The sequence below is a fragment of the Fringilla coelebs genome (genome assembly GCF_963513975.1).
Source record: "Fringilla coelebs genome assembly, chromosome: 21".
NCBI lineage: Eukaryota > Metazoa > Chordata > Aves > Passeriformes > Fringillidae > Fringilla > Fringilla coelebs.
The window spans coordinates 1,373,233-1,386,355 of NC_140047.1; the positions used below are offsets into that span (position 1 = coordinate 1,373,233).

General features: G+C 58.7%; 2 protein-coding genes across 4 annotated transcripts; one reads left to right on the forward strand and one right to left on the reverse strand.

The window, feature by feature from the left end:
- The first annotated feature begins 1,342 nt into the window (after positions 1–1,342).
- FUT7 (fucosyltransferase 7) lies at positions 1,343–4,221 on the forward strand. Of its 3 annotated transcripts, none has more exons than XM_084219602.1 (3): positions 1,343–1,420; positions 1,986–2,039; positions 2,919–4,221. In XM_084219602.1, the coding sequence occupies exon 3, from the start codon at positions 2,963–2,965 to the stop codon at positions 4,004–4,006; it is 1,044 nt and encodes a 347-aa protein (XP_084075728.1). In that variant the 5' UTR covers positions 1,343–1,420; positions 1,986–2,039; positions 2,919–2,962; the 3' UTR covers positions 4,007–4,221. The 3 variants fall into 3 exon arrangements, with proteins under 3 accessions (XP_084075728.1, XP_084075729.1, XP_084075730.1); XM_084219603.1 differs by having other exon boundaries at positions 1,355–1,420; positions 1,983–2,039; XM_084219604.1 differs by lacking the exon at positions 1,986–2,039 and having other exon boundaries at positions 1,369–1,420.
- A 2,505-nt stretch (positions 4,222–6,726) lies between these two features.
- On the reverse strand, positions 6,727–11,008 carry LOC311161847 (POU domain, class 5, transcription factor 3-like; the record flags this gene model as incomplete). Its single annotated transcript, XM_084219779.1, has 5 exons — positions 6,727–6,978; positions 7,694–7,858; positions 8,353–8,483; positions 8,893–9,004; positions 10,511–11,008. 5 exons carry the CDS (start codon positions 11,006–11,008, stop codon positions 6,727–6,729), a joined length of 1,158 nt encoding a protein of 385 aa, XP_084075905.1.
- Positions 11,009–13,123: the final 2,115 nt, after the last annotated feature.

Consider the following 13,123-nt stretch of genomic DNA (forward strand, 5'->3'; position numbering starts at 1 on the left):
CCTGGCCTCTGGCCTTGATCTCTGCCTAACCCACCCAGGCAGCCCTGGCCCTGGCTCTCTGCCTGGCTCAGAGCCATGTCCCTTGGGCCACAGGGCAGGGTGTTTGGATCCACTGGCTACAAGTCCTCCCAGGGCATTGTCCCTGCACACAGGGTGTCCTGGGGCAGCACCTGCACATGACAGCTATTAGGTACCAAGGAAAAGCTCCCTGCTCCTCTACCAGCCATTCTCAATACCCTATGGAAATGCTGTCTCCAGTGCTGTCCTCCATGGAGGGGAATGGCCCCAGCCCACATGGCCCACATGGGGCAACAGCAGGATGATGCTGAATGCTCCAGCCAGGCAGGGACTACTACCCACAGACAGCAAGGCTTGGGCAGGCAAGGCTCAGAATGGTGGCCTGGGAATGGACTATAGTATCTGGGCTCTCAGTCATGCAGGGGAAGAAATGCAGAAAAGGAGTGAGAAAAGATGACAGGAAATGGACATGGCTGCGGAAGAAGAAACACCCTCCCTTGGGGCTGGAGTTGGCCTTTGAGGGCTCCTGGGGTGTCACTGAAACCACAGAGCCCTGCTATACTGTGGCATGGTGGCATGGCATTGTGCCCAACAGGGATCCCAAGAGGCTGGCAGCCAGCAGGAATGAGGGTGCAGATCCCAGGGGTACTGGAGCAGCCTGAGAACCACCAGGGAGCAGTTTGGAGCCCTGTTCCCAGTTCTGTGTGTGCCAAGGTGTAGGGCATACCCTTACCTTCTTCAGGGACAGTGCTGCACACTCCTCTCCTTGCCTCTGCCTCAGTTTCCCCATCTCATTTTGCCTACCAGGGCTTTCATGGAGACTTGGGTCCTGAACAGCAATGCTAGCAAAGGACAAAACTGAGCCAGACAGGGACCAGGGCAGAACTGGGGCAAGGGCAGAGAAGGCAGATCTCTGTGTACACAATGCTGAGGCTTACATGTGCCTGCTTCCCCTTTTGGCAGGAAACATCCCGGACAGGACAGTGCCCAGAGCTCGGTGGCACTTTGAGGCTGTTAGTTGATGGTTTCAGGATGAGTCAGTAGGAGTTGATATCCTGTTTGCAACTAAGCTGCGGGTGGCAGATGGGTGGCACCTCCTCAAGGCTGAGGGCACCTACCCAGCCACGGGGCACCCACCTTGTTCTGGGCCATGCACCCGCTATGGGGTGTCCATTTGTCAACAAGGTACCCACCCAACCATGGGCACCCACCCAGTCACAGGGTACCCACCCCCCAGCACAGTGCAGGGGAAGTGCTGGGAGCGGGGTGTGCCAGTATGGGGCAGGAAGGACCTGCTGTGGGGCTGGGACAAGGCAAAACTGAAAAAAGAGGAAGCCCTCAAGTGCCCCAGCCCAGCAGCACCCAGGCAGACGAATCTGGCACCTCGCACACCTCCATCACAGTAAGTCTGAATCCAACATTACTGACCACTGAGGGGAGAGGGGCTGAGAAATGGGGTAGCCTCTGCCACTGCTAGAGCAGGGGTTTTCCTTTCAGAGCATCCCCAAAATGGGGCCATCATTCTTCTGCTGGGGACAGAGACCTGCAGCACTGATGTGCAGTGCAGGGAACCAGCAAAGCTTTCCCAGCCCTTTCTGCTTCCCATGCCAGATTCGTCTGGAGCTTAAACTTAGCTCATGCATTTTAGCAGGACAGATGGAGTGGGCCAAGGTGGGGAAGGGATTTTTTTGCAGCCAAGCTGCAGTGCTGCAGTGGGCGGGAAAGTAGGGCACTGCTTTCCAGGAGACCCCAATACTGGAGGCACTGGCTCAGCCCCAGCTGGCAGCAGGGCTCAGTCAGCCCACATGTTTCCAGAGGTTTCCACAAAAGGAGAAACCACCTGTGGTGCTGAATGCTCTGAGCCCTGCAGTGGGACCAGCTCTCCAGAGGGAGCTTAAGGGGGTGGCTGGTCCCCAGTGCAGCCAACCATCTCCCTGTCCACCTCCACCACTGCTCTCTCCCAGCAGGGCTGCTGCTTAAACCACAGAAACCCGAAGCAGGCGGATGGGCACCCTGGCAGGGTAAGCATCCCACAGCTGGGGGGCCCATGTGCCTGCAAGCTGAGCCCCACCAGTGGCAACCCCAAGTGCTGCACTGTCCTCCTTGCTCTTCCTGTCTGCCCTCCCCTCTGTGCTCACACAGTGGGGTACTAGCCATCTCTGACATCCTAAATATAAAATATGAGTGTTTGGGCCCCAGCCTGCTGGGGCTCCTGATGCCCTTAGGGACTGGGGAGTACACCCTGACCTGGGGAGGGCACGTCGAGCCTGGGAATTTCCTTGCCATTGTCACAGGAGAATGCTGGGGTGAGCAGGCACTTCTTGGGCAGGACACTGCCAAACTTGGCCCGCATCAGAGTTTTGGACTTCAGAGTCAGTCACCCCATTTCGCAGCTAAGGTGTCACCATGGGGCTATTCAGGTGGGACTGGGACATTCCCTCTTGTCCTTTGGTGCACAGCAGTGGCAAGGCTGGCTGCATACCAGGTTTGACCTATTCTGGGCAAAGCAAGAAGAACTGAGACTGTGGTTGTGTGTCCGGTGGGGAAGCTGAGGCACAGAGCAAGCAAAGACTGCCTGTAGTGGGGCCTGCCAGGTGGGGCAGAGTGGCACAGGTGGCTACTTCCCATCAACTCTGCACCTCCCAGCAGCATTTGTGCTCCCCCAAAGGTCACAAGGGACTACAAGACCATGAACAAAGGCCACTCTGGAGCGACAACACGTGCATGGGGAACTCTGGCACAGGGAAGCAGAGGGTCCTGGGGTGATGCTGAGGCCCAGGCTTCATGAAGAAGCCCTTTCTCTGGCCCCTCTGGCCACAGTGCCTCCCCATCACCCCTCCTCCCTGGCAAGCTGAGCTGATGGTCCTCAGGTGTCCTCAGGGGCCTCTCCTCTCTCACAGGTGTCAGCTCTGTCACCCGATGAGGTGACAGCCAACCCACCAGCATGCCCTGGGCATTGCCGCTGCGATGGTCACCATGGGGACGGCCTGGTGTGAAAACCTTGATCTCTGCTGGGGTGTTTGTAACCACCCTCTGGTACCTGAGGTTCTTCCTCAACCCCTCCAAGAGCTCTGGAGAAGAGTCAAAACACAGGGAGCCATTGGTGATCCTAGTGTGGGAATGGCCCTCCAAGCAGGTCCCCAATGTCAGCGGAGATGTGTGCCATGAGCTGTACAGCATCACAGGCTGCCAGCTCACCACAGAGCGGCAGCTCCTGCACCAGGCCGATGTGGTGGTGTTCCCCCATTCCAGGCTCCAGCCTGGCCGGGACAAACTACCCAAGGAGAGGCTGCCAGGGCAGAACTGGGTATGGGTGTCCCTGGAGTCCCCCTCCAACACCAGAGCTCTAGCAGCATGGAACAAGACCTTCAACTGGGTGATGACCTACAGACAGGATTCGGACATCTTCATCCCCTATGGCAAGCTTATTCCCAACCGGTCAGCCACTGTGAACATCCCTGAAAAGACCAACTTGGTGTCCTGGGTTATCAGCAACTACCACAGGACTCAGAAAAGAGCTGAAGTCTATAAAAACCTCTCCAGGTACCTCCATGTGAATATATATGGGAAAGCAAACAACAAGCCCCTCTGCAAGGACTGCCTCTTGTCAACAATATCCAAGTCCAAGTTCTACCTGGCCTTTGAGAACTCCATCCACCGGGACTACATCACAGAGAAACTCTGGAGGAACTCACTGCTGGCTGGCACCGTGCCTGTGGTGCTGGGGCCACCCAGGGCCAACTATGAGCAGTTTGTTCCTGCAGACTCCTTCATCCATGTCAACGACTTTGGCTCCCTGGAGGAGCTGGCCACTTTCCTGAAGACCATGAACTCCAGCCGCTACCGGCAGTTCTTTGCCTGGCAGAGGAGGTTCAGTGTGAAACTCTACACTGACTGGAGGGAGCGGATCTGCACAATCTGTACGGCCTACCCCCGCCTGCACCATGGCCACCTCTATCCTGACCTGCGGAGCTGGTTCAACTCCTAGTGTGTGCTGGGACCGTTGGGATGAATGCAGGCAGGGATGGGAGGTGTGTGAGGCACCCACCTGCACACAGGATGTGAAGCAAGGACAGGAGCCCCCACTCTCCTCCTAACCGAGCTGTTGTCACACTGCGACTGCAAGCAACTCCCTATGACTTCACTTCTTGTGAAACGGGACTTATCACCCCAACCTAACAATGAACACATTGCCAGGGTGCTGACAGGACCAGAAGGTGCTTTGGAAATAAATGGCATAGTGCTGCTGAGGCTGTGTATGTGGTGTGTGCAGGGCAGGGGGGTGGTGGGTGGTTCAGGGCTCCCCAACCTTCCCCTGTGATCCTCTATGTCTCTCCAGCACCTGTTGCCAAAGTCATGGCAACAAAAGCCCTGTGGTGACATTTGTGGCTGGGCTGGAGGAGCGGGCATCAACCCAGGGGGATCAATTACCCCATGGCCAGGGAGGAAGGACAGCATCTGCTCCCCGTCTTCCTGGCAACACCCATTTCCTGTCCCCCACCCCTGAGCCATGGGTGCCACTGTGCCAGTGAGGAGCCACAGGACAGCGGATGCTCTGAGTAATCTCAGTGCTGCCAGGCAGGCAGAGGGACACTGTGGTTTGTCACTCCCTCCCTGCTGTTACAGGAAGCCAATGAGCTGACAGCCTCTGGAGGCTTGCACAACCCTGAAGCAAAGCCAGTCTCGTGGGCAACTTGCACATGCACACATTGCACTGGGGAAACCCTGCAAAGAGGGCACCCTGCACCATAGGCATCCCAAGTAGCCATCTGGGATCAGTGGTGCTGTCGGGGCTGTGCACCAGGACAAGGGGTAAGACATGACTGCTTCATCCCTTGCTCTTTGCCCCTCTACTCAGTGCCTTTAACTCCCTTGATGTAAACAATTCTTTTTGTCACAAGCTTCCTTTCCAGTTTTCTTCCCTGTGGCCCTCAAGTCACCACACCCCATCTCTACTACGCTGCGAGCTGCTGGGTGCCCAGGACTGGCAGCACCCAGAGTCAGCAGAGGGGACAACCCTTCCCTAGCACAGCCCTGGTGAGGTGGCAGCTGGATGGGCACACTGCGCTCTTTCGACTTCTGTGGCTTCAGATTTCCGCTTAATTTTCTGGGTCAACCAGAAGCGGAACAGGAGGGGCTGTGGGTGCCCTCAGACAGATGCTGGGTACTCATGGGCAGGGGGTGTCAGGGTATCAGGATGTGGGGGTCCCATGGTGGGCTGCAGCTCTTATGTGGCTGCATGCAGAAAACCAGATAGTGGAAATGTGGAGAGAAGCAAACCTTGCACCAGAGACTGCCTCAGCTGGACCACACATATCCCTCCCCTGTCAGCACCATACTACACTGAGGACAGCCCCAGCTTTCCAGACCTCTTTACTTCCCACCCTGCTATGTTATACCCTTAGTCCTCTGTCCCTGGCAGCTGCTGGAGCAGTCTACAAGTAAGCTCACTGCTTCCAACCTTCCCAGAAGCAGTTACAGCAAACCAGCAGCTTTAACTTGGTGGAAGATGACCCCCTCCCTTCACTTTTGAACCCCTCTGCTTTGAGGGGCAACAGCCCTGACAAGTTGGTACCACTCCAGGGCCAAGCTGCCACCAGTCATGGAGGGAGGCCAAACTGCAGGCAGCCAAGAACTAAATGTTGCTGGCATGATAGGGACATGTCCACCTTCTTAGGGTGCCTTGCTCCAGCCCTGCTGTGCCCCTCTATGCAGCCAACCCTCAACTGCTGGGCTGCAGGAGCAGGGATGCGAGGAAGGCAAGGAAATGTTGAACTCATTCTTGCCTCAAAGAACTCTGAGGTTTATTTCACTGCCAGAGGGAATGTGATTAAGAACAAAAAATATAAAAATCATCATTAACTACAGCAGGCTGGAAGGCGTGGGGTGCTAGCAGCATGGATAGGGTGGGTGTAGGCCGCCTGGGCTGGGCCCTCCAGGGAAAGGTGGTCCTCTGGGCAGCTGGGCTGGGGGACAGCGGCTGGAGAGCAGCGGGGCCCTGGGGGTGATGCTGGGCACAAAGCACTGGGGAGGACCCCCCATCCCAAACAAGCCTTATCAGCTGCTCCACAGAGCAGACAAGCTCTCTTGTGCCACAGGCTGAGGGGTGGTGAGGTGCTCACTTGTCCCCTTGCCCCAGCCCTTGGCTCATCCTGGCCGCCCAGGAGGGTGGGCAGAGCCACCAGAGCCATTGGCTCTGGGCATGGCACCCCAGCTCTTCTCTACATGACAGGGCGGAAGGAGACACCTGGGAAACTAGATCACTACAAAAATTTTTGCTTTTGAAAAACTACAACCGAAGACCTTTAAAAAAAAATAAAATCACCACCTCCACCCACCCTTCCCAAAACCAAAAAAATTTTTTTTTTTTGCATCTTGCAGGAGAGCGGCTGGGCTGGGGCCAGGTATGGGCTCAAGAGCACTGAGCACATGTGGCTTCAGAGGGTGCAGTGGAGCAGGAGCTGGCCCCAGGAGAGGTCGGGGGGGGCCCAACGCTGCTGGGACCAGTAAGCTCACATAACAGGGAAGGGCTGGGAGCATCTGCAGAGAGCAGGCACCATCCCTGGGTCAGGCTCTCAGCCCCTCACATCCCAAAAGCCACACACATCAGCCCAGTGAGCAGAAGCAGGGCTATGCCTGTGTGAGCCAAAGGCAAGGGGGGCTGCCTCAGAGCACCAGCCCACCTGCAATGAGCGCACAGCCCCTGGTTCAGTGGTTGCTGTTACTCATGGAGAGCCCAGGCTGCAGAGCTTGTGGGAACATCTCAGCTTTGTGGAAGGTCGGCATGTAGACAGGAGGGGAGGGTGCCAGGCTGTAGCCCTGGGAGGTCACTGGGATGGGCAGAGTGGAGGGCACCAGGGGCTGGTTCATGTCATACATCATCCCCTCTGCCTCATTGCTGTAGGGCAGCAGCAGCCGTTTGCCTTTCTGACGCCGGTTGCAGAACCAGACCCGGACCACCTGTGGGAAGGGAGACAGAGAAGGATGAGGGGGTGACCCAGGTACACCATGTGGGTGACAAGGAGACCTTCTGCTGGTAGCATCTCCACAGCACCCCAACCTGCCAGCGCAGCCCCTCCCTGTCACAACTCCTTGCTAGGCTCAGCTAAAACAAACTTCAGCCATTACCATTTTCCCACTGCTTCCAGAGTTGAGACATGACAAAAATGGCAAATGTGAAATAGGAAAGAAGATAACAAAAAGAAAGGCTTCTCTCCAAAGGATGGTAGCATAGCCAGAGGAAGCCAGTATGCAAACTTGTGCATTGTTAGTGGGTTGTGGCTTGTCTATTCTGGCAAGAAAAACATTGTAACTATCCATGTGGGTTCTTGGGATCAAAAATCAACTTCTTCAGAGATGAATTAGTATCAAAGGATTACTTTTATCGGATTACTTTCACATATTTATGTACATATACACAAACGCCTGTAGTTGGGTCTGGGAATTATTTTTGTCTCTCGGAAATTTTAAAGGTTTAATCTGTGAACAAAAGCCTTCTCTGGAACCAAGTGGGGTTTTCTTTTTCATATTGATGAGCCATATATATCCTGCACAGCTAAAAGGCAGTTTTTTACATCTCTTCATGTGTATTTCATTTTTGCTGAAGTACCAAACTGACACATGCTCAGGAGCTGGAATCATTAGGGCACCCATTCTCACCACCCTCCCAACCTACATCTTTATCCAGGTTGAGGTCCTCAGCAATCTGAGAGATCTCCTGGGGACTGGGCTTCACACACTTGCGGAAGAAGCTCTCCAGTGTCCCTTTCACGTTGGTCTCGATGCTGGTCCTGCGTTTTCTCTTCCGGGCTTGGGCTAGTACTTGCTCTGCATTGCACATCTGGGAATTAGAGAGGGAATATGTTTTGTTACCAGGTGGAAGAGTCTCCACCAGGCTTGGAACACATGTGTAGCTGGCTGCAGAGCTTGTGTCCCTGTGACTCTCCACTGAGCATCATTCCACTTTGACTGGGGCCATTCCCAGTGTTCCAGCACTGAGGCTGGACAAATCTTTCTGCATCCCCCCCCAGGTTCCTCAGGGAGCTCAAGCCGCATAATCTGTCTGAGATTCCAGCAGGACCTAGCTACTCAAAATGGGAACTGTCACAACCACAACATGTCTGCAGGGGGATTGGGCTTCCTCCCCCAGCCTGACAGAAGGTGATACCCAGTGGTTTGCCCTCAAGCCAGACTTAAGCCATGCAGCAAGATGGTGCTGTGACACGAGATGCCTTCTGTTCCCCTCTTCTGTCCCTCTAAGCACGTGGGAGAGGGAGGAGAATCTGTGGCTCAGGGCTTGCAGGTACCCAGCTCCCAGCCCCCTCAGCCCTGCACCTCTTGCATGTTGTCCGTGTTCTCCGCCTCATTGAGCCAGCGCTGCAGCAGCGGCTTTAGCTTGCACATGTTCTTGAAGCTGAGCTGGAGCGCTTCGAAGCGGCAGATGGTTGTCTGGCTGAACATCTTCCCTGCACGGCCAAGGCAGGCAGGGCATTACACACCACACAGCTTCCTTTGCCAGCAGCATCCCAGGATCACCACCCCCAAGCTTGCCCTGTTCCTGGGAGACCAGGAAAGGCATTCTCCCTGTTCCTTCAACAGGGATTTAAAGCCCTGAAATACGTCTCAATAAGCAACTGTAGCTATTTTAAACCAGCTCCCTGTGAGCTCGAAGCTTCTCACCGCAGATCTGGAGATATCCCTCCAGGAGCCCCGGCCCGGGACTGGAGATTGATGCCTCCTTTGCAGGTCGTTAAGGAGCAGAAATCATTACTCAAGTGATTTCAAATCCCTCGCGGGCCTCTCCCTTCCCAGAGGCTGTGGGGTAACACAATGGGCCTTTCCTCCCCCCCCCCCCCCCCACCCCCGACCCCTCACCGTAGAGGGTGCCCAGCGCCAGCCCCACGTCAGCCTGGGTGAAGCCCAGCATAATGCGCTTGTGCTTGAGGTCCTTGGCGAACTGCTCCAGCTCTCCTGACGTCGGCGCGTCCTGGCAAAGGCAGAAAGACACTGAGAAGGGACAACTCGTGCCCAGGGTCTGTTGGGGTTCCCGAAGGACAGCGGCAGAAGAGGGCTCGGCTGAGCATTCGAGCACTGACACCGAGCAGGCTCATACAGGACCCACCCCGACCACGCACACTGCTCTGCTCGACCCAATCTGGCGCGGCGGCGGCCAAGGGTAGCACAAGGGCACCAAAAGCTCCTGCTCTGCCTCAACATGCCTTGGAAATGTTCCCTTTGCTCTCTGGCTCGCGCCCTCTTGACCTGGCCAGAGGCAGCACCAATGATCACATTGGCCGAGTCCCAGGTTTGCCCGATTTAGTTCCCCACGGCTCTCGGGCTGAGGCAGCCCCTGACCAGCCTCTCTCCCGCCTGCGTCCGGAGCAGGGAAAAGACTCCCGTGAAGAGAGAGACAAAAGCGCCCCTGAGCCGCGTTAAATTTAAGCGCCTCTTTGCTACCAGCCGGCCCTTTCGTTCTAGCAAGGGGCTACCCAGGCGCTTCCCACCTTCCTGCCGCGCAGCCTTTAGCCTCTACGGGGTCATTAAGAAGCTTTACACCTATTTCAGCGGGGTTTCGGGCTCTTCAGGAGTTTTTCCTGTCAGCGAGCCACGGCTATTAGTTTCCGGCGTATAATCGGCACCGGTAAACTCAAGAGCATCCCTCCCATGGAGGAGGGATGCCGTACCAAATCACCATACTGCAGCTACAAAATGCCATTCATGACCGCTTCCCACCCAGAGCGTGTGTGTCCTCGGTTGCGGCCCGAGGACACACACGTATCGATTGTGGCGTGGGACCTCCCACAGCTCTGAACCGCTGGCGGTAGGGCGAATCCTCCCCAACCCCGTCAGGGACCAGTCCCCGGCATCAGCCACCGCTGCCCTCCCCGAGGCGGGATCGTGATACGTCAACATTGAAAAATATTAAAAACTAGCCCAAACCACAAATTTAGTCGTGCCGGGAATCAGCCCTGGTGCCCCCGTCCTCCTCCCGCCCTCATCTCCGGGCTGACTCTGCCCCAGAAAACTTCAGTGCCCGTGGAGCTCCGGGAGCGGCGGCCGGGGACGCAGCCGACCGAAGGCTGGCCAGGAGCCCTCGGTGACCTGGCTGCGCTGCCCCGAGTATCCCGCCGGAGCCGACCTTCGACATCGCTACGGGGGACGGCCCCGCTGCAGCGTACGAGAAGCTGCTCTCCCGAGTTCCTAAAACTCCCTGTCTTGCCCCAAAGCAGCCTCCCCAAGGCTCTCCCCCTGCGGAGTCTGACACAGGCGGGACGAGCCCCAGCGCTGGGTCAGGGCTTCTCCCGGGGGCACCCGACGGCGGGCCCCGACAGGTGGCCCCGGTACGTCCCGGCGGTACACGAGAGCAGCCGGGCAGCTCCTGCCGGCTGGGCGGTGAACCGCGGCTCCAGACGGGAAGGAAAGCCCCAGGGGCACACCGTGTGCAGACGGCGGGAGCGGGGCAGGGCAGCCCGCCCTGTCCTTCGGGTCTCACCTCCTCACCGCTGTCGCTGGAGTGTCCGCCCTCGCTGGCGGCGCCGCTGGAGCTGCCACTGCTGCCCAGCCCCGACGGCCCGCCGGAGCCCGGCTGCAGCGCGGAGGGGCAGAGCTGGGGGCCAGGGAAGGCAGGGGCGGCCGGGCCAGGGAAGGGCGGCCCGGGCAGGGCGGCGGGACCGGAGGCCGCCGGGGCAGCCCAGGGCGGGGGCGGCCAGGCCGGGCCGCAGCAAGCGGCGGCGCGGGGCTCGGGCTCGGGCTGGCTGCAGGGCCGGCCCGGGCGCGCCTCCACCTTGGCGGGCGGCGCGGGGGCGGGCGGGGGCAGCCAGGCGCGGGCCGGCGGCGGGTCGCGGGCAGGCTCGGGCTCGGCGGTGGCGGGGAAGGGGAAGAAGAGCGGCTGGGCGGGCGCTCCGTCGAAGCTGCCGCGGGGGAAGGGTGGTCCGGCGTCGGTCAGAAGGCCGAAGGGGGCGGCCGGCAGCCCCCCGTCCGGGCTAAACATGCTGCCCGCCGCCCGCTGCCCTAGGGCTCCATGCGGGGGCTGCCGGCCGCTGCCTCCCTGCTGGGGCGCCGCTGGGGCCTCTGAGAGCGGCGGGGCCGGGCCGGGCCGGATGGAGATGGGCCCCGGCCCCATTGGGCCCCGCATCGGTGGGTCGGGCGTGAACTTGATCCCCCAGGGGGGCGGGGGGCACGGAGAGAAGGTGCTATGGGAGGGGGCTGCACCGGCCCGCACCCAGCGCCGGCGGGGAGGTGGACGGGGCGGCCCCGATGGGACTGGGAGGACACCGATCTTGCCGCGGGGCCTCACGCCCCTCCAGTCTCGGGGGACTCGTGGGCACCCACGTCCCTCGCAACCTCTCCAGCCCCACGCTGTTCGGGGGGCACCGCGCCAGTGTTAGGACAGCAGCAGCCACGGGGTCTTCCCACCTGGAAACCCCCAGCGCTGCGGAGTCTAGACAAGAAACGGGATGACTTTGGGGAGCTATTGGAGGCATGAACCGGAGGCAGGGGCTGGTATGAGGGCAGCCCATGCAGCTGTGGCAGCCACTTGTCCCCAGTACAGAGGACAAGCTGCGAGATGCCGGTGTAATCGTGCAGCAGCAGGGGTGGTCCAGGGCTTGACCATCACCTCTTGCCCCTCTTAATGCCTGGTCTTCTTGACTGAGCCTTGGCTCCTTGGGGAGCATGGACAGAGCTGAGGCTCCCGAGGCCCCTTACAGTCTCACCATTCCTCTCCTCTTTCTCACTCTGCAGAGAAGGGTTGTGGCTTGGAGGAGCGCGTCTGTCCCTGGCCCTCAGAGCTCAGTGTGCTGCCGGGGAAGGGATTGCAGCCCCAATTATTGTGTCCATTGGCTCCACACTGAAGCACGCTCCATATTTTCTTTATCTTAAAGACTTTCCCTTCACACTGCACCTCACACTGGGCCTTCACCAAGGCTGGCTCGGCTCCAGTCATTTCCGCTTTCCTTCCCTCCTGGCTCAGCACCAGGAACCTTCCCGATCTTGGCAGTGCCATGACATCAGCCTCTGCTTGGCTCTGCCGATGCCACTTCCTGCATACAAGCAGGTACCGGCAGCATGGGCACCCCCTGACCTCAGCTGGAGCAAGGCAGGAGTGCTCTTTCTGCCAGCACGCCGTGATCCCAGCCGGAGCAAGGCAGGGAGTGATCCCGCTGCCGACGCTGCTGCCTGTTTATTAACCCGGATTACCGGGAGCTGCTGCCGTCTCACACTGAAGATATGGCCAGGAGATAGGCTGGAGCAGCCTCCCCCGCGGCGGGATGAGAATGGGGCTGTGGGCGGGGAGCTCGGGGAAGGTGCTTGATGCCGCTTATGAAGCACTTGCTTTGGCTGCTGAGGCGGCTGGAACCCGGGGACTGGCACCCAAGGGCTGGCAGACAGAGAGTCATACCCATAGCTGGCATCCAGGGACTGGCATCTAGGGACTGGTACCACAATTGCCAGCAGCAGCCCGTGGCCCAGCACACGGCACTGCTGCGTGTCCGGGGAAGTGGAACAGCTAAGCCTCCTGATGATATTGCTCTTAGGAAAAAAATGGCCCATGTATGAGCTGGAATTAAAGTCTGTTCCTGATGCCTGGTGGAACATGTACCAGGCTGCCCATCCTGGCTGTGCCAGACTGCTCCAGGAGGGAGGGACGCCCCAGGAAAATGAACTAAGGATCCAAAACTCTGTTAGTGGGGATGTGGGCAGCCCTGAGTGAGCCCTGTGGCTTCTGGATCTCGGGGGTCCCATGCCCAGAGTGGTGAAGCACCTTCCCCAGCAGGGGCTGGATTCAATCTGCCAAGGGACTACCTTTACTGTGCTGCTGAGGATGCTGAACCCGGTGCTGTGCGGGCAGCATGCCCACTGCCTGCTATACTGCTGCTGGCCCCACTGCCAGCGGGCAGAGGAAATCTCTCTGCGGGACCCCGATGGCAGCCATCAGCCCTGCTCCTCCCGAGCTCCTGCTGCGGCCCAGGGTTTCAGAAGTTCTTTGGCTAGGCAGTAACTCCCTTTCCCTTTGATTTATTGTTCCCGGGCTGGACCCCCTCCTCCTGCCAACCTACTTTTTCTCTCCATCCCCCCTGGGAAGTCTCCCAGGCCCCCCTCCCCT

Coding starts and splice junctions, on each gene's coding strand:
- FUT7 (XM_084219602.1), top strand. CDS start 2,963: ATGCCCTGGGCATTGCCGCTGCGATGGTCACCATGGGGACGGCCTGGT.